The following is a 19,281-nucleotide window of genomic DNA, read 5'->3' on the forward strand; positions in this document are numbered from 1 at the left end:
TGGAGAGCAGGTCTGGTGGGGAGCAGCTGTGGGAACTGGGGTTGTTTAGTCTGGAAAAGAGGCTGAGGGGAGACCTCCTCACTCTCTACATGAAAGGAGTTTTAAGCCAAGTGGGTGCTGATTTCTTCTCCCTAGTAACAAGTGAGAGGATGAGAGGGAATGGCCGCAGGGGAAGTTTAGGTCAGAGATTAGGAAAAATTGCTTGACTGGAAGAGTGATCAGGCATTGGAACAGGCTGCCCAGGGAGGTGGTGAAGGCACCACTTCTGGAGCTGTTCAAAGGCTGCAGAGATGTGTTCAGGGACAGGGTTTAGCACCAGCCTTGATAAGAGTTGGACCATGCTTGGACATGATGATCTTAAAGACCTTTCTGATCTTTGAAGTGTGACACTGGAACACATGTAGCATGTTGTTAACATAACTTTGGAGGAGCTGCTGGAGTGCAGAATAGGTATTTTAAGCAGTGGAGAATCTGCTGAGAGAGGGAGGGGGCAAGACACAGAACTTGCACTTTAAGAAACACCTGCACCGTGCTGAAGTGTTGCCTCTGTCACTGTGGGACAGGGACTGAACTTAAGCTCCTCCATTCCCTCACTCAAGGGTGGGGGTTGGAATAGACCTCTGAAGAGCATCTAGTCCAACCCCACCTGCTAGAGCAGGTTCACCCAGAGTCAGTCACACAGGAACATGCCCAGCTGGCTTTGGGGTGCCTCCAGGGCAGCCTGGCCCAGGGCTCTGCCACACTCAAAGGAAAGGTTTTTATTCCTGATGTTTACATGGAGCCTTCTGTCTTCCAGTTCATGTCCGCTGCTGTTTGTCCTGTTGTTGGAAACCATCCTTAGCACTTGCCCTGTAGATACTGACCAGCATGAATGTGATTGCCCCTTAGTCTCCTCCAGGCTCACCAGCCCCAGCTGTCTCAGTCTCTCCTCAGTAAGGTAGATGTTTCAGGCCCCTTGGCATCTTGGTGACTCTCTTGGAGTCTTTCCACTAGTTCCATCTATGGAACTGAGGAGCCCAGAACTGGACACAATACTCCAGGTCTGGCCTGCCCAGGGCAGAGTAGAGGGGAAGGAGAACCTCTCTTGACCTGCTGGCCACAGTCTTCTTAATGCAGCCCAGACTGCCATTGGCATTCTTGGCCAAGAGGGCACATGGCAGTGCCAGCTGGGAAGTGGCTCTGGGGCTCTCCTGCTGCTACCCCATGTTGCTAGCCATGAAAATCCCACACAGTGCTACAGGCTGGGGTCAGAGTGGCTGGAGAGCAGCCAGGCAGAAAGGGTCCTGGGGGTAGTGGTTGACAGTAGGCTGAACATGAGCCAGCAGTGTGCCCAGGTGACTAAGAAGGCCAAGGGCATTCTGGCCTGTATCAGGAATAGTGTGGCCAGCAGGAGCAGGGAGGTCATTCTGCCCTGTACTCAGCACTGGTTAGGCCACACCTTGACTCCTGTGTTCAGTTCTGGGGTCCTCAATTTAAGAAAGATGTTGAGTTGCTAGAATGTCCAGAGAAGGGCAACAAAGCTGGGGAGGGGGCTGGAGCACAGCCCTGTGAGGAGAGGCAGAAGGAGCTGGGGTTGTTTAGCCTGGAGGAGGCTCAGAGCAGACCTAATTGCCACCTCCAGGTACCTGAAGGGAGGTTGTAGCCAGGTGGGGGTTGGTCTCTTCTCCCAGGCAGCCAGCACCAGAACAAGAGGACACAGTCTCAAGCTGTGCCAGGGGAGGTTTAGGCTGGAGGTTAGGAAGGAATTCTTCATAGAGAGAGATTGTCCACTGGAATGTGCTGCCCGGGGAGGTGGTGGAGTCCCTGTCCCTGGAGGGGGCGCTGGGTGCCATGGCTCAGCTGCTCAGCTGGCGCTGGGTGAGCGCCGCGCTCTGAGCTCTTGGCTGTACTCCGAACCCTCCTGCGGCTGCCGCCCCGCACGCACGCACGCGACCCACTGCGTGCTGCCCGATTGGCAGCGGGGCGCGGCCAATGAGCGCGGGCGTTGCTGGGAGGCGTGGCTGGGAGGCGATGCGGGCGGCGCTGTGGAACGCGCGGGCCGCGCTGCTGTACTCGCTGGGCGGATGGACGACGCTGGGCGCCCTGATGTACTGCAACTCCAAGTACAGCGACTCCGAGGGCGACGGCGGCGGCGACTCCGAAGGCGGCTCCGGTACGGCTCAGCGCGGCCGCAGGGGCGGCGCCCACGGTCACCTCGGCGCGGCACAGCTGCGGGCGCCGTGGGTGACGTGGTGAGGGCGGGGCCGAGAGTGGGCGGGGCCTGGGTGGGCGAGAGCGCTGGGCCGCGGGCTGAGGCTCAGAGCCGCACTCACAGGGTCGTTACGGTTAGAGAAGAGCTTTTAAGATCCTAGAGCGGTGGACGAGAAGCTCTGCGTGAGCCAACAATACACACTTGCATCAAAACCAGTGTGGCCAGCAGGCCGAGAGGTGATTCTGACACCACAGCCCCCTGGTGAGACTTCACCTGGAGTGCTGTGCCCTCAGCACGTGAGAGAGATGAACAAGGGCCGCAAGGATGACCAGAGGGCCGGAACACCTCTGCTGTGAAGAGAGGGTGAAATGATTTTAGCTGTTCAGCCTGGAGAAAGGAAGGCTCTGGAGGGACCTCACAGCTGCATTGCATTATCTGAAGGGGACCCACAGGAGGGCTGGGGAGGGACTGTTTAGAAAGGCATGGAGTGATGGGACAAAGGGCAACTGAAGCAGAATAGATTTAGGATGCACATAAGGAAGGAAGTTCTTTACAATGAGAGTGGTAAAATACAGGAACAGGTTGTGCAGGGAGGTGGTTGAGGCCCTGTCCCTGGAGATATGCAAGGTGAGGCTCGACAGGGCTCTGGGCAGCCTGATCTAGTTGAGGATGCCCCTGCTGACTGCAGGAGGTTGCAGTAGATGACCTTTGGAGGCCCCTTCCAACCCAGTCCATTCTATGATTCATCTAGATGAGACTCAGTGTGGCCCTGAGCATCCTGATCTAATTGGAAGTGTCCCTGCTCACTACAGCCCTCCATAACATGCTTGAACTTTTGGTCAGACAGTTGGACTAGGGGATTGTTCTATCTCCCTTCCAACTGAAATGTCATGAAAGGCACAGAACTGCTGGAGAGAATCCAACAGAGAGCCACAAGGATGATCAGGGCACTTCAGCATCTCCCCTGTGAAGAGAGACTGAGAGCCCTGGGGCTGTTTAGTCTGGAGAAGAGAAGACTGAGAGGGGATCTGATCAATGCCTATCAATATCTGAGGGGTGGGTGTCAAGTGGAGGGGGCCAAGCTCTTTTTGGTGGGGCACAGTAATAAGGCAAGAAACAAGTTGAACATAGAAGATTGCACCTCAACATGAGGAGAAACTTTACAGTGAGGGTGACAGAGCACTGAACAGGCTGCCCAGAGAGGTTGTGGAGTCCCTTTCTCCAGAGACTTTCCAAACCCACCTGGATGCACTCCTGTGCAGACTAGCCTAGGTGACCCTGCTCTGGCAGGGGGGTTGGACTGGATGGTCCCTGGAGGTCCCTTCCAACTCTCAGGTCCTGTGATGCTGTGAGTTTCTCAGAATGTAAGGAAAACCAGAAAGAAGTCCAAATGCCTCTGGCTGTTGTTTTGCCATGATGAATAGCTGAAACATGCTCCTTGCTGTTTTCTCACCCTGCTCTTTACCCTTTTTGTTCCTTAGAGAGCAAAAGTGATCCTGAAGCAGAGCAAGGACCCCGCAGGGAAGTGAGGGTGACAGAAATACCCTTAGGATTAAAGGTGACAACTATAGTAACATACAGAGAAACTCAGCCTCCTATCACTCGGCTGCTCAGGCGTGTGAAGTCGTTCTTTGATCCTCCTGAGGAGCCTCCTTCTGAAAACTGAGTGGTGCAGAAGCTTGGGATTTTGTGCTGGATGGAGATGGCTGCTCCAAGAAGGTGATCCTGGCACCTGGCACCAGACCACTGGTGGAAAGCTCTTTGCATTGCTGAGACAACAGCTTCATCTCTGACTGGACTTTGCAGAACTTCCAAACCTCCCCTGCTGAGGTCACTGCTGTTCATTGCACGTGTGTTCAGAGCCCCAGGTCGCTGTGTCGTGAGGTGCTGATGGCTCTGTCTGCTGCCTGTGTCCAACAGGCTGACCATGGTGCCTGGGGTGGCTTGGGAGGAAGATGATTTTCCAGCTGGTGTGAGCCAGGATGTACCCAGAATGGCTTCTCAACTGGCCAGCTCTGAAACAGACTTCAAATGATTAGAAGCCAGGAAGGGACATGGTTTAATCTTTTTTGGGGGTATGAGAGTTGCTGATTGTCCTTCAAATAAAAGTTTGCAAGAGATGAATTGCAAGCTGAAAACTAAGTCTTCTGCTGCATGCCCTTCACCAGGCCCTTGTGGGTATAGGGGTTTCCCTGAACCTTTCACCTATGCTACCTTCTCTTGTGCATTACTGCCTTCAGGCTGCAGGGGCTACAACTAACCTTTATTCTGTAGGGTTTTCCCTAGTTCTTGTGGGCACTGCCTCCTGTCACAGTAAAGTGTTCTGGGTTTTCTGCAGGTGTTTCCTCCAGGTTCTCTCACTGATGACCTTCATGGCTAATAAGGGCACCTCACAGCCACCACTTCCACTTCTGGAAGACTGCCCTCAGCCCCTACTTTCTACAGGGAGCTTCCCTCGGTCCATTTTGACTTGCTCTCTTGTCAGGGGAAGCTGGCCTGAGATCCTGCACAAACAGATGTTTTTGTAGGGGCTTCCCACCTGTCCCTGCAGGCATCTCCCTACTTCTGTAGGGGCTGCCCGCTCTCACTGGAGCCTTTTACAGGACTCTCTCCCAGCCCTGGTTTCTGTAAGGTCTCCTCACAGTCCTTGCAGATGCCACCTTCACACACAGAAAGCTTTCTCCAGCCCCTCTGTCCACACAGCTCAGCTTCTACAGGCACTCTTGTACCTACAGATGCAGCTTGCTTTATGAGCTCTGGTCCCTGCAGCCAGCACCTCCTTCTCCAGGAGGTTGCTCCTAGCCACTAGTTTCTGTGCGCGTCCCCCGCTCCGCGCCCCTGCAGCCATTCCCACAGCAGGTGCCACAGCCGGGCGGCTTTGCCCCAACCCCGCAGCGCCGTCGGCTCCATACCGTACAGGCTGTGCCGCCCGCGCTCCGCGCCTGTGGCTATTGCCCCTCCCGGCCGCTAGGCGGCTCTGCGAGCGGCGCGGCCCGGGGGGAGCGGCAGCGCCGTTGCCCAGCAACGCCTGCTTCCGGCGGCAGGCCTGCGCTGCGCGGCCCCCGGCACCATGAAGGCCGTCGTGCAACGGGTGGCACAGGCCAGTGTCACAGGTCGGTGCGCCGCCACCAGGAGGGGGGGGGCTGGGGGAAAGGAGGAGGCGGGGGGGCCCGCCACGTGCTGCCCGCCCCTGCATTCCTTGGGCCGGGCCTCCTCGCCTCCGCCGCGGCCTGCAGGGACCCCTCCTTGTGTGTCCGTGTGCGGGCAGTGGGGCTCCCCCCGCGCCGGCTGGTCGTTCCCCCGTGTGGGTTAGGGGTGTGCCGGCTGGCTTGGTTCCGCTGTTGTCCTGCAGCGCTGGCCCCCTCACCTGCCTTGCCTTGCCTTGCGCACCCCCCTGGCACGTCTGCTGTCTCTAACCGGAGCTGCCTGCTGCACGCACTGCACGCGGTGCCGCTGGCCCTGCCGCTGTCCAGTTGCCTCCTCGCGTGGGCACGCCAGCACTGCAGCCGCCGGCCCGCTCGGGTCGGCAGGGCTGACTGCTTACAGCCCCGCTTTGCATGTGTGCCTTGGAAGCGCGGGCACGGCCCTGCGGCCTGTGTGCCTTGGCACTGCAGTCAGACTCGCCTCCTTGCACGGCCTGCCTGTCACACATCTGTGCTTGCGGTGTCTGTCCATGGGGGCAGTGCTGCCCCGGCTTCATCTCCGGGGGTTTGAAAGTGCTGTCTCTAGCACAGGAGTTGCCTCATCCAGTGGAGACAGACTGAGAGAGTTGGAGCCGTTCAGTCTGGAGAAGAGAAGGCTCTGAGGAGACCTAATTGTGGCCGCCTCTGCTGGGCAGTTTCCAGCCACTCTGCCCCAAGCCTGGAGCGTTTATGGGGTTGTATCTGGAGCAATCCCCGTTGCCTCCTGCGTGGCTTGCATAGGAAGAGCACGTCTGTGCTTCAGGGGGGAGCACAGCTTTTGTGCACAGGGGACAAGAGTGGCCAGACCCCATCAGCACTGGGATTGTGGCTGAGTTATTGGCACATTTCTGGCTAGGATAATGATTGGACTTGGTGATCTTGGAGGTCTTTTCCAACCTTGATGATTATGTGAATCTAACCTATTGTTTCTGGCTGTTAGAGTTTGAGGTGTCCCTCTGTGAGGGCCATAGTGCTGTGTTTAGCAGGAGGAGAAGTTTCTGAGCCAGAGAGCTCATCTCAGGCTCAACCACATGAAGAGAAGTTAAATTAAGATAACTGAATGAAATTAGATTAAAACAGTTGTTGATTAAAGACTTCTTAGGACAACACCATGAACCTGCAATGGTTTGTGTTTTCTTGGCAGTATTTGGCAAAACAAGAAGAGGGTTTTGTTCCCAGTTTGCAGGTTATTCAAAGTTTTGTTTCAAAGACTCCATGAGGTCAGGCTGACCTGGGCTGGGGAGGGGTCTGGAGCACAGCCCTGGGAGGAGAGGCTGAGGGAGCTGAGGCTGCTTAAGCTGGAGAAGAGGAGGCTCAGGGGAGACCTTACTGCAGTTTACAACTACCTGAAAAGAGGTTGTAGCCAGGTGGGGGTTGGTCTCTACTCCTGGGCAGCCAGCACCAGAACAAGAAGACACAGTCTCAAGCTGCACCTGGGGAGGTTTAGGCTGGATGTTAGGAAGAAATTCTTCAAGAAAGAGAGCTCAGCCATGGGAATGTGCTGCCCAGGGAGGTGGTGGAGTCACCATCCCTGGAGGCGTTTAAGAGGAGACTGGATGGGGTGTATCATAGTATCAGTCAGGGTTGGAAGGGACCACAAGGGTCATCTAGTTCTAACCCCCCTGCCATGGGCAAGGACACCCCACACTTGTTGCCATGGTTTAGTTGATAGGTTGGACTCAATTTCAGAGGTCTTTTCCCACCTGGTTAATTCTGTATGAAGGATGGCTGTTCACATCTCACAGTGTCCCTTTCTCAGTGACTCTTCTGCAGAGAATTGTGACTGAGATTTCCAAGCCATCTTGAACTTTTTTTCCTCTGCACTTAGCACCATGAAACATAACCACAGTGGAGAAGATGCAGTCTTGTCCTGTCTGTTCTCTATGAAATTTGTTTTATGATTCTCACTTTCCAACCTGCCCTTCTTCCTGAGGGCTTCCTGTTCAGAGTTGCTTGATAAGTGAATATCTTTTCCAGATATGCTTTATTGCTTTTTTTTAACTCCTTTCCTTCCTTATTCCTGAAAGGAAGCAGTGAGGGGGAAGAAATGGTCTGGAAATGAGGCACAAAAGCAGAGGTTTACTGAATGGTGAGAGCAGACTCAAAGGGCCTCCAGGTAAAACTAGTGTAATTAGCATCATCTCCTATGACTAAACAGCTCCTGCTCCACCACCACCCTTTCTGCACCCATCCCAGAGCCAGGGGCAAGATCCTCATCAGCCAAGATACCACACAGAGGAGCTCAGCCCCTGTAAGGAGGCTCAGCCAGCACCCGTGGATGATACTGGAGTAAGCAATGTTGGAGTAGTCTTCCTAGCTAGCCGGGGGGCCACCAGGCCCCCCGGCCTTTGTAGTCACCACCACCATCACCCAGTGCACCCCAGGGGCACTCACCGGTGACGAGGAGGATCCTCCAGCCCCGAAGGGCTCAGCTTGGGGCTTCTGCCTCTCCTGGCGGGGATTAAAAAGGAGACTGGGTGGGGAGCACCAAGTGGCCACACCTGGGGTGGGAGGAGACTCCAATAGAGCCCAGGTGCTCTGGGTTTGAGGGGAAAGAGGAGGTTTGATGAGGGACTTTTAAGGTGACAGGGAGTGATAGGACTAGGGGGAACAGAAAAAACCTAGAAGTGAGTAGATTCAGATTGGATGTTAGGAAGAAATTCTTCCCCATGAGGGTGGTGAGAGCCTGGCACAGGCTGCCCAGGAAGGTGGTGGAAGCCTCATGCCTGGAGGTTTTTGCAGCCAGCCTGGATGTGGTTCTGGGCAACCTGATCTAGTGTGAGGTGTCCCTGCCCATGGCAGGGGGATTGGAACTGGATTATCCTTGAGGTCCCCTCCAACCCCAACAATTCTATGATTGTAAAACAGTTTTGCAGTTTAGGCTGGATGTTGGGAAGAAACTCTTCCCAGAAAGAGAGCTTGGCCATTGGAATGTGCTGCCCAGGGAGGTGGTGGAGTCACTGTCCCTGGAAGTGTTTAAAATAAGACTGGATGAGGCACTTGGTGCCATGGTTCAGTTGATTAGATGGTGTTGGGTGAGAGGTTGGACTTGATGATCTCTGAGGTCTTTTCCAACCTGATTAATTCTGTGATCCTGTGATTCTGACCATGAGCCAGCCCTGTGCTATCAAGGACAAGAATGCCAATGGCATTAAGAAGAGTGTGGGCAGCAGGCGGAGGGAGGTTCTCCTCCCCCTCAGCTCTGCCCTGGGGAGGCTTTGTCTGGATTATTGTATCTAGTTCCTGGCTCCCTAGTTCAAGAAGGACAAGAAACTACTGCAGAGAGTCCAGTGGAGAGCCACTAAAATGCTGAGGGGAATGAAACAGGAATGAAACATCTACCTTATGAGGAGAGGCTGAGAGAGCTGGGGCTGTTTGGCCTGGAGAAGGGGAGACTAAAGGGGGGAGTTCATGAATGCTCATCAATCTCTACAGGATGGAGGTCAGCAGGAAGGGGCCAGAAGCTTTTCAGTGGTGTCCAGTGACAGGACAAGGGGCAGTGGACACAAACTGGAACACAGGAGGTTTCATATAATGAGAAACTTCTTCCCTTGGAGGGTGGCAGAGCACTGGAACAGGTTGCCCACAGAAGTTGTGGAGTCTCCATCTCTGAAGGGATTCCAAACCCACCTGGATGTGCCCCTGTGTGCCTTTGGTTGCTTCTGCTCTAGCAGGAGGGTTGGACTCGATGATCTTCAGAGGTGCTTTCCAACCCCTACCAGTCTGTGATTCTGTGCCTACACCAAGTAGAAATCACCTTTTCACAGCTGGTGCAAAGTGTGTAGGGAGTGTTGGAGTAGAGAAACAGAGTACACTTCATGGTATCAGAACCATGGAATTGTTTGGGTTGGAAAAGACTTCTAAGGTCCTGAAGTCCAGCAGTCAGCTTAAGACCACCACGTCCCCAAGACCTTAGAAGTCCAGCAGTCAGCTTAAGACCACCACATCCCCAAGTGCCATGTCCACACATTCCTTGAACACCTCCAAGGATGGTGACTCCACCACCTCCCTGGGCAACCTATTCCATTGGCTAGAGTCCTGCCACCTCCCTGCTTAGCACAGCCATAGTAGAGAATCTTTATGCAATGTTTGTAGATGCTGGGGTAAGCACCTTAAGATGTTCATCAAGAAGTTACAGCATTGGGAAGACTTTTGAAAGAGGACTTCTATGTGGTCTCTCTAACAAACCTGAAGTGAAGAAGAAGGGTTCAGGGTGATGTTTTCTTTGGTGGTTGTACAGTTGCCAGCTGAAATCAGTGCTCAGCTGTGTCAGAAAACAGGACAAATAATGTATTTTCTTTTCCCTCCCCTCTTGCCTAGTGGGTGGTGAACAGATCAGTTCCATAGGGCGAGGCCTGTGTGTGCTGCTGGGCATTTCTTTGGAGGACACACAAAGAGAGCTGGAGCACATGTAAGTCACAGATTTCCTTTTGCCTTCTACTCTTTCACTGAGGAGTTGCTGATGCTGAATCAGCAATACCTGTGCAGTAGCCAAAGGAATGGAGCACTCCTTAAGGCCCCTTCTAACCCAAACCATTCTGTGATGACAATCGTCTGTACCTCTTTAAGGACTCTTTTGGCTATGGCTCTGACAAGCGACCTCCTAGAACCTGAACGGGGACTGCAAGAAGGCTGGAGAGAGACTGTTTACAAAGGCCTGCAGTGACAGGGCCAGGGGCAATGGTTTCAAAGTAGAGAAGAGTACATTTAGATTGAGAAGAGTACATTTAGACTGGATGTTAGGAACAAATTCTTTACCACAAGGGTGGTGGAGCACTGCAGATGGTTGCCCAGGAAGGTGGTTGAGGCTCCATCCCTGGAGATACTCAAGGGGAGTCTCAACAGGGTTCTGGGCAACCTGACCTAGTTGAGGATGTCCCTGCTGAGTGCAGAGGGGGTTGGACTGGGTGACCTTTGGAGGTCCCTTCCAACCCAGACCATTCTAGGATTGCTGTAGTTTAGGAAGGAAGAAAGGGACAAGGGGATATCTTATTATGTGGAGGCATGAATATGCATCTGCCTTCCCTTTAATCTCATAGCCTGTGGCAGATGTTAAGTTCTACTTGTTGGTCCTGCCTGGGAAGATACAGGAGTTCTCTTTTCTCTCTTTTCCTCCTCCCAGGGTTCGGAAGATCCTGAACTTGCGAGTGTTTGAAGATGAAAGTGGGAAGCACTGGTCCAAAAGCGTGATGGATAAACAGTATGAAGTGTTGTGTGTGAGCCAATTCACCCTCCAGTGCATCCTGAAAGGAAACAAACCTGACTACCACATGGCAATGCCCACAGAGCAGGCTGAGTGTTTTTATAACAACTTCCTGGAGCAGCTCAGAAAGGCCTACAAACCAGAGCTTATTAAAGGTGAGGGCAAAAAGTGGGTAAGGCCCTTGCTGTCACCATCAAGGGACAGGGATCTGCTGGAGAGAGTCCAACAGAGAGCTACCAGGATGGCTGAGGGACTGGAGCACTGCCCTGTGAGGAGAGGCTGAGAGGCCTGGGGCTGCTTAGTCTGGAGAGGAGAAGGCTGAGAGGGGATTTAATGAATGTTTATAAATATCTGAGGGCTGGGGGTCAAGAGGGAGGGGACAGGCTCTGCTCAGCTGCACACTGGGGTAGCACAAGGGGCAATGGACAGAAACTGCAGCACAGGAGGTCAGCATGAAGAGGAACTTCTTCACTGAGAGGGTCACAGAGCACTGGAACAGCCTCCCCAGAGAGGTTGTGGAGTCTTCTTCTCTGGAGCCTTTCCAGCCCCATCTGGATGTGTTCCTGTGTGACCTGTGCTGGATTCTCTGGCCCTGCTCTGGCAGGAGGGGTTGGACTCGATGATCTTTGGAGGCCTCTTCCAACCCCTCACACCCTGTGACCAGTGGGGTTTGTTTGATGTACTGTTTCCTGATCATTACTTCATTCTGTGATTTCCCTGTGTTGCAAAGGAGCAGTCTGCACGTGGCAGCAGATGAAGGGGTGTTAGGATGTCTTCATTAGCAGCCAGTGAGGTGGTCAGTCTTCTACCTGTGCCATTCCTGGTGTTCCTATGGAATATTTTGCTATGTAGGTGTTCCTGTGTTGTTACTGACTGTACAACATGAGCAATAACTCTGACAAGAGAGGCTGCAGCTGTGAGAACAAGCTCTGGAGCCAGGCTTCCTCCAAGGCTGGATGTTTCATGCTTGGGAGCTAGATTAACCCAGGAGCAGGGAGATGTCTGACAAAATCTTGGTTGGGGCAGGCTGAGAGCCGTGGCTCCTAGTTTCACACAGGTATCTTAAGCCTGCAGATGGACACCCATGTTTGAGAAAGAGAAGGCTGCATCAGAAGTCCTTCCTTGTCTTGCTTCAGTGCTTTCTTGTTGTGAAGTTCACTATGAAACACCTCACTTTGCTCTGAGGAGCAGAGCTAATGGCTGCAGGTCTGAGCATCCTGATGGGCAGCAAATTTGGTGTTCCTTCATCCAGGTCTTTGAGGGACTGGTGCAGGTAGAGTGTTTCTTCCTCAGTAGCTTTCTGCAGTTTGTTAACTGACTGTTCTTTTAGAGCATTGGTTATTTTTGTCCTTTGAGTAGCCTGTATGGTAAATATTCTGGTATGTTTTATCCTTCCAAGACCTCTCAGCACTTCTTGTTTCTCTCCTTTTCAGATGGCAAGTTTGGGGCCTACATGCAGGTACATATCCAGAATGATGGTCCTGTAACAATAGAACTGGAGTCCCCAGCTGCTACTGTTGACCCTAAACAGGTAACTGAAGCCAGAAGGTCTGTCTGGAAAGGAAGGAAGGAAGGAAGGAAGGAAGGAAGGATGGATGGATGGATGGATGGATGGATAGATGGATGGATGGATGGATGGATGGATGGATGGATGGATGGATGGATGGGCTGTGCCTCCCCTGCAGATCTGTGCATTTCTATTACAAAGCAGTATTATAAATTATGAAGCAATAATGTAAGTTCCTTAGGGATGAGGAGCTTGTTCATGTTGTGCAGCCTCAGAAGGGTTAAATCACTCAGGAAGTTCAACAACTCAGAGATGGAGACTCCACCACCTCTCTGGACAGCCTGTTCCAGTGCTCTGCCACTCTCAAAGTAAAGAAGTTTCTCCTTTTGTTTAGATGGAACTTCTTCTGCTCAAGTTTGTGCTAGTTACCTCATGTCCTGTCACTGGGCACCACTGACAAAAGCCTGGTCCCATCCTCCTGACACCCACATTTAAGGATTTCTAAGCATTGATGAGATCCCCTCTCAGTCTTCCCTTTTCCAGACTAAAAAGACCCAACTCTCTCAGTCTCTCCTTGTAAGAGAGATGTTCCTGCCTCCTAATCATTTTCATAGTCCTTTTCTGTACCCTCTCCAGCAAGTCCCTGTCCTTCTTGAACCAGGAAGCCCAGAACTGGACACAGTATTCCAGATGTGGCCTCACCAGCACAGAGTAGAGGGGAAGGAGAACCTCCCTTGACCTGGCCACACTCCTCTTGGAGCCACTGTCCCTGGAAGTGTTTATGAAAGCCTGGATGAGGCACTTAGTGCCATGGTTTAGTTGATTGGATGGTGCTGGGTGATAGGTTGGACTTGATGATTTCAAAGGTCTTTTCCAACCTGGTTAATTCTGTGATCCTGTGATGTTGGTGCCCCCACCCTGGAGACGTTCAGGGCTAGGTTGGACAAGGCCTTAAGGTCTAGGGCAAGGTGTCCCTGCCCATGGTGGGGAGGGTTGAACCATTCTGTGATTGTGTGTTACTGTGTGATGATAATTCACTGTCTTCTCCACAGTTCTGAAAATCTCAGCCTTGGCTGGTGTGGGTATTTTGTCTTTTCTCTTCTGTGGCAGTGTGTGTTGGTGCTGTGAACCTGAGTTGCAAGCTCTGCTCAAATGCTCTCCTTTACCTGTTTTTTTTTTAGATAAGAGTCTTCTGAAGTGATTTCATTCCATAAAGTGTTTTCTTGCTCTCTTACTTTGTGAACAGCTGACAAAGCTTGAAAAACAGCAGCAGAGAAAAGAGAAGACCAGAACCAAGGTGCCCTCTGAGTCAAGCAGAGAAAGAAATGCCCCCCGTAACAAGGAGGACCCCAGTGCAAGCAGTGGAGCAGAAGGAGATGTGTCTTCAGAAAGAGAGCCTTAGCTCCTCCAAGAGTAGGTTTGATTTTCTTCCACTCCTCTGCACAGCTGTGTCCTCCTGCTTGGCAGTGGCTAGCCCAAGGTGCTTCACTGAGGCAGCACATGCAGAGTGTTGCATTAGAAGTGCTGAGAGGTGGAATTCTGATCCTCTTGCTGGTGGCTAAGCTCTGCTTCTCTCTGCAGCTGGCCACATCAGCATGTAGAAGGGGGTGCAGACCTCTTCCCAGCTGTGTGCTTGGCTGGAGGTGTGTATCTGTGGCTCTGGCCCAGCTATGAGTTTCCAGGTTGACTCAGGAAATCTAAAATGTGGCCTTGTAACACATCACTGACTTAACTCAGAGCCCTGCTTTTGTTCTTCACAGTGGTGTTTCTCTGTCTTTACCTAGCAGGCAGGTCACCCTGCAGCAGGCCCCACCATTGGTCATACCAAGTGACTCACAGGCCCCAGAAATGTACATTTCAGATGCTGGAGACAGGCTAGAATGGGAATTTTCTGTCATGGTTTCTACCCCTCCTTCCTCAGTTTGGTCTGTCCCAGGAGGACTTGACAACAGATGGTTCATAGAACTTCACCACCTAACCAGAACATTTGGCCAGGCACTGGCAGACACTTGCTGCTTGAAGCCAGTATGAGAACTGGGATTTTCTTTTTCCCTTTGGGCACTTGACCTGCAGGACACACCTGGATATGAGTGAATGGAATTGGCCAGGAAGACCAATGGCATCCTGGGGTGCATTGACAGGACAAGAGGGAATGGCTTTAAGCTGGAAGAGAGGGGATTTAGACTGAAGATTAGGAAGAAACTCTTTCCATTGAGGGTGGTGGGACACTGCAACAGGTTGCCCAGGGAGGTTGTGGATGGCCAGGCTGGACAGGGCCTGGATCAGCCTGGTCTAGTGGGAGGTGTCCCTGCTCACAGCAGGGGAGTTGGAACCAGATGATCTTCAAGGTCCCTTCCAACCCAGACCATTCAGTGATTCTAACACTCCTGTCTGTTTGCCTTCCAGAGTTTCTCACACAAAAGCTACACTGGATTCATGAAGAGAGACCCAACAGACATTCACCTCAGAAACCACTCTTCAGCAGCTTTGGAAAAGAATGGGACATGGGGAAGCAGAACCAAGACATTAGGAACCTGTCTCATTCTGTCTCAGACCAAGCAAAGCCACGCAGTCAGGCTCAGTTGTTGATGTGTAGTAGCAGTAGTGAAAGGGAAATGTTTGTGTAGGTGTTTTCACACGGCTGCAGGACAAAGGGTGGCTGTAGGCAGGCTGCAGCAGGAGGTTCACCATCGCTCCATCAGCTCCATGTCAAGAAGAGCAATCAGGGGGTTTCCTGCCAACTGGCACTTGAAGTCTGAAAACTGGACTCCTGAAGGCAAGCAGCCTTGTGGAAGGCAAGCAGCCTTGTGGAAGGCAAGCAGCCGTGTGTGTCGAGGCTCCCTCGATGGTGTCCTGTGCTGCCTGTTCCCACAGCACCGTGGTGGGTGGGTGTGTCTGTGGGTATGGTGTTCAGCTGCTACCTTACCTCCACGAGAGGCAGTCCAGTCTTTCTGCATGGGTTAAGTTAATTCAAAGGGAATGTCAGCCCCTGGGCATTTTGTTGTGTGGAGCACATCTGTCTTGTAAACTTTTTTAAAAGCAGAAGAGACTTTATTAAACATCTGATGCTAGCTGAGTGCCTGGTGGTGGTGCCTGTGCCTTGCCTTCCCTGATGTGCCACAGTGTGTGCAACAACCTGAGTGACACACTGCAAAAGTCACCAGCTGAGGAACACCTCAGTACAGGTGAGATGGGGAGGTGCTGGAGTGAGTGCAGAGGGCAAGGAAGCTGGGAAAGGGCCTGGAGAATAAATCTGATGAAGAGAGACCAAAGGAGCTGGGGCTGGTTGGTTTGAAAAAGAAGAGGCTGAGGGGAGACCTCATTGCTGTCTACAACTACCTGAAAGGATGTTGTGGAGAGGCTGCTGCTGGTCTCTTCTCACAGGTAATTAGCAACAGAACAAGAGGGAATGGCCTCAGGCTGCCACTGGGTAGGGTTAGACTGGACACAAGGAAGCATTTTTCCCAGCAGGAGTGGTCAGGCATTGGAATGTGCTGCCCAGGGAGGTGGTGGAGTCCCCAAGCCTGGATGTGTTTAAAGGTGGTTTGGATGTGGTGCTTGGGGATATGGTTTAGGGGTGAGCCTTGTAGAGTAGGGTTCTGGGTTGGACTTGGTGACCCTGAGGGGTTTTTCCAACCTGAGTGTTTCTGTGATACTCACAACACTTAACTCCTCCACTTCTGCTTTGGAAATTTGGGAGTCAGGTTGATGAGCTGAATTCCAACACCTCAGAGGCTTTTAGTTACTTTATGGTAAGTAGCCACTAAAATGCTGAGGGGAATGAAACATCTACCTCGTGAGGGGTGGCCTGTTAGGAAGATTGAAATAGAATCCTAGAATCATAAAGACCTTCAAGGTCATTGACAGGGAGAGCAGAGTGCCAGTGGGGTGGTGGAAGAAGGAGCCCTCAGACCTAGCTTAAGTATCTTGCTTGCTCCATCATCTTTGAAATGCCTTCTGCTTTGTGACTTGTGCTGAAGAAGATAAGGGCATGAGTAAAGTCCTGCAGCCTCTTTGCACCCTGAAAGGTAAGTCAGCAGAAACTAAACTTTGAAGAAGAATAAATGTTGAGAAGCAGTGTGGGAGGAAAGAGGTGAGAGACCACACCTGGAGTACTGTGTCCAGTTTTGGGCTCTCCAGTTCAATGGAGCCACAAGGATGATTAGGAGACTTGAGCATCTCCCCTGTAAAGAGAGACTGAGAGACCTGGGGAGAAGACTGAGGGGATCTCATCAATGTCTATCAATATCTGAAGGGTGGGTGTCAAGTGGAGGGGGCCAAGCTCTTTTTGGTGGTGCACAGTAATGATGGATGCATTCCCATGTAGACTACCCTAGGTGATCCTGCTTTGGCAGAGGTGTTGGACTTGATCTCTGGAGGTCCCTTCCAACCTCTGATGTCCTGTGGTTGTGTGATAAATGGCAAAGTGGCTGTTGGCCAAAGATTTAGAGAGGCAGTGCTTTCCATGCTCTCTCTGAGAGATTAGACAACATGGTCTCTGACTCTCCTCTGATCCTTTTCCTGCCTCACATGGAAGATGAGGACAAACTCACTGTAAAATACATCAGGCCAGGGCCTGTGGAGATGGAGGCCCTGGGAGCTGGAGAAGCCCAGAAAAGCTGCATGATTCAGCTGGGTGTTTCTCCTTGCCAGTGCCCAGCATAGTTCAGTGTGCTGTGGCTTAGAAACTCAGTATCTCCCCCTTGGCCTTTCCTGCCTGCAGTGAGCTGTGAGGCAAAACCAAGAGACTTCCACTTCTGCCTCTCCTGGTGTAACACAGTTGTCATGGTGACACGGGTTGAGTTAAAGCTGCTGCTGTTACTCAGAACCATCCTGCCTCATGCCAGCTTCAAAATGAAAGTCCTGGCTGGAGCAAAGCACCATGTGGATGAAAATTCAGATATTAACACCAGAGGCTTCCTCTTTTGGTTGCTGCTTCTGGTTTTGGGGTATTGGTCTTTTTTCCACTGGGCTGACAGCAGGCTTGAGGCATGAGGGGGAGTTGTTTTATCACTGGCTTCTGCTGCTGCTTCTGCTTTTGCTGTGCTTTCCTGTGAGACAGCCTAGGCTAAGGTTGTAGCATCTCATGAACCCTCCTTATCCCATTCTAGTCTTTTGTGTTCCTTTCCCTCCCAGCCTTGGTGCATGCGGCGCTTGCTTGTTTAAAGCAGGCTGTTAAAACAGCTCCCCATGCACCAAGGCCGGGAGATTACAGGGTTGAGATAATCAGCAGCAAGATAAGAAGATTCAAACTGCAGTGTTTCACTTTGTGTTCTGTTCAGCCCTCTACAACATCAGGTTCAAAAGCTCCTCTCTCATGCTCCAGCTTCAGCAGGGAAAGTGGCAGCACTGAATTCTCTTGTCCCTTTGCTCCAGTCTAACTAAGCATCCTCAAGGTGCAAGTGACCCAAGAGTTGTCATTGGATCTAATAAACCAAACTCATCAGCTGTTTGGTTTCAATTCACCCTAATCTACCCCAAGGGAAATGTTTGAATCTTAGCATGAGTCTCTGCTGCCCAGGACTGCCTCAGGACAGGCTTGCAAACAAGCTCCTTGCTCACTTCCTACCTCTTTCCTGTTACCTCCACCTACCTGGCACTCATCATGGATCTCTTCTGCTCCCATTTCTTTTTTTCCCCTCAGACTTTTATTGCTGACCATGGAAATGGGAGTTAATTAGACCAAAGCCACCACCACAATGCAATGATGCTGGACTGTACCTGCCTCCAAGTGGAAAGACCTCATCATGCTGAGCTTCATGGAATGGCAAAGCTTCTTCTTTTAGTTCTATCAGTAAGGCTTCAGCAGGGAGTGTGAGCATCACTTACAACCTCTTCTGCTTGTTACTGTGAAAAACTGCAGGCTGTTTTTACTAAGGAAAGAACAGAGCTATAAATTAGCACCTACTAGGCACAGCACATGCTAAGAAACAGTGTCCCCTCACCCCCCTGCCACCCAAAATAGCCATCTTAACGTTTTTTGTTGTATTCTGGCAACTTATCATCTTCTTTTTTTCATGTACCTGAGTCATTTTTGTTCCCTGATACTTTTGCACATGGCAGATTGTTTAAGCCCTGGAAGGGGACTATCTAACAAGATAGCTGTCTTCCATTTGCAGGGGCTCACCAGTGAAAATGGATCTGAACTGTATGTCCCAGCATTGCTACAGAGGCAGCAGCACAAGGCAAGTGAAAAGGTTATTTGATGTATTTTAAGCCCATTCTTTGAATGTTGCCCCACTACCCTCTCCCTTACTCCCATAGTTCTCCACAGAGCTTTGACTATTTCCCTACTAGCAGCTCATTTCCAAGGACAGGCACTGAAATCCATGAAAGGCTTCATCACTTGTCACTACCTTGCAATCCAATATCCCAGAGAGATCAGAGGAAGAGCTCAGTAAGAAAAGCTGCTTGGGCTCACTATTGTTATGCAAATAAGGCAGGAAAAGGGTCTGCCATAAATGATCATTAATGGAATCATTCAGCTTTCTGCAACTGGCTTTATCTAAGATGAGGAGTGGTGTCCCTCCCTCCACAGAGTTGGCTTTGAAAGTCTCCAGAGAAGGAGACTCCACAACCTCTCTGGGCAGCCTGTTCCAGTGCCCTGTGACCCTCACAGTAAGGAAGTTTCTCCTCATATTGAGGTGGAACTTCCTGGCTTCTAGCTTATATCCATTATTCCTTCTCCTATTACCAGGTGCCACTGAAAGAACCTGTCCCCCTCCTCCTGACAGCCACCCCGCAGGTATTTATAGATATTAATAAGATCCTATCTCAGCCTTCTCTTCTCCAGACTAGACAGTCCCATGTCTCCCAGTCTCTCTTCATAGGAGAGAGGTTCCAGTCCCTTCATCATCCTCATTGCTCTTCGCTGGACTCTCTCCAGCAGATCCCTGTCATTTGGGGAGCCCCAAACTGAACACAGTATTGCAGGTGTGATTTCACCAGAGGAGAGGAGGAGGAGGAGGAGAACCTCCCCAGACCTACTGGACATACTTTTACTAATGCACCCCAGGGTACCATTGGCCTTCTTGGCCACAATGGCTCATTGCTGTCCCATGGATAACTTACTGTCCCCTAGGACTCCTAGGTGAGCTGCTTTCCAATGCCTGATCAGCTGATAGCTGATCAGTTACACCAAGCTGTAAACCAAGCTGGATAAATGTCCAGTGAGGGGGGCAAGCAACTGCTAGTGTGA

The 19,281-nt window shown here is 51.6% G+C and overlaps 2 protein-coding genes across 2 annotated transcripts; both read left to right on the top strand.

Moving 5' to 3' along the window:
- The first annotated feature begins 1,986 nt into the window (after positions 1-1,986).
- SMIM26 (small integral membrane protein 26) lies at positions 1,987-4,315 on the top strand. Its single transcript, XM_068153745.1, has 2 exons — positions 1,987-2,152; positions 3,673-4,315. Exons 1-2 carry the CDS (start codon positions 2,011-2,013, stop codon positions 3,855-3,857), a joined length of 327 nt encoding a protein of 108 aa, XP_068009846.1. The 5' UTR covers positions 1,987-2,010; the 3' UTR covers positions 3,858-4,315.
- Positions 4,316-5,223: 908 nt separating this feature from the next.
- Positions 5,224-15,159, top strand: DTD1 (D-aminoacyl-tRNA deacylase 1). Its single transcript, XM_068153659.1, has 6 exons — positions 5,224-5,304; positions 9,694-9,784; positions 10,496-10,731; positions 12,010-12,107; positions 13,330-13,496; positions 14,490-15,159. Exons 1-5 carry the CDS (start codon positions 5,262-5,264, stop codon positions 13,483-13,485), a joined length of 624 nt encoding a protein of 207 aa, XP_068009760.1. The 5' UTR covers positions 5,224-5,261; the 3' UTR covers positions 13,486-13,496; positions 14,490-15,159.
- The last annotated feature ends 4,122 nt before the right edge of the window (positions 15,160-19,281 follow it).

Source organism: Melanerpes formicivorus, unplaced genomic scaffold (assembly GCF_026170545.1).
Source record: "Melanerpes formicivorus ecotype bairdi unplaced genomic scaffold, bMelFor1.0.p_v2 SCAF_26, whole genome shotgun sequence".
In the NCBI taxonomy this organism is placed as follows: Eukaryota; Metazoa; Chordata; class Aves; order Piciformes; family Picidae; genus Melanerpes; species Melanerpes formicivorus.

Excerpts from the sequence above, each read along its gene's own strand:
- DTD1 (XM_068153659.1), top strand. The coding sequence starts at position 5,262 with ATGAAGGCCGTCGTGCAACGGGTGGCACAGGCCAGTGTCACAG. Across the intron at positions 10,732-12,009 it reads CAAACCAGAGCTTATTAAAG|ATGGCAAGTTTGGGGCCTAC; the intron begins GTGAGGGCAAAA and ends TCTCCTTTTCAG. Across the intron at positions 12,108-13,329 it reads CTACTGTTGACCCTAAACAG|CTGACAAAGCTTGAAAAACA; the intron begins GTAACTGAAGCC and ends CTTTGTGAACAG.
- SMIM26 (XM_068153745.1), top strand. The coding sequence starts at position 2,011 with ATGCGGGCGGCGCTGTGGAACGCGCGGGCCGCGCTGCTGTACTCGCTG. Across the intron at positions 2,153-3,672 it reads CGACTCCGAAGGCGGCTCCG|AGAGCAAAAGTGATCCTGAA; the intron begins GTACGGCTCAGC and ends TTTGTTCCTTAG.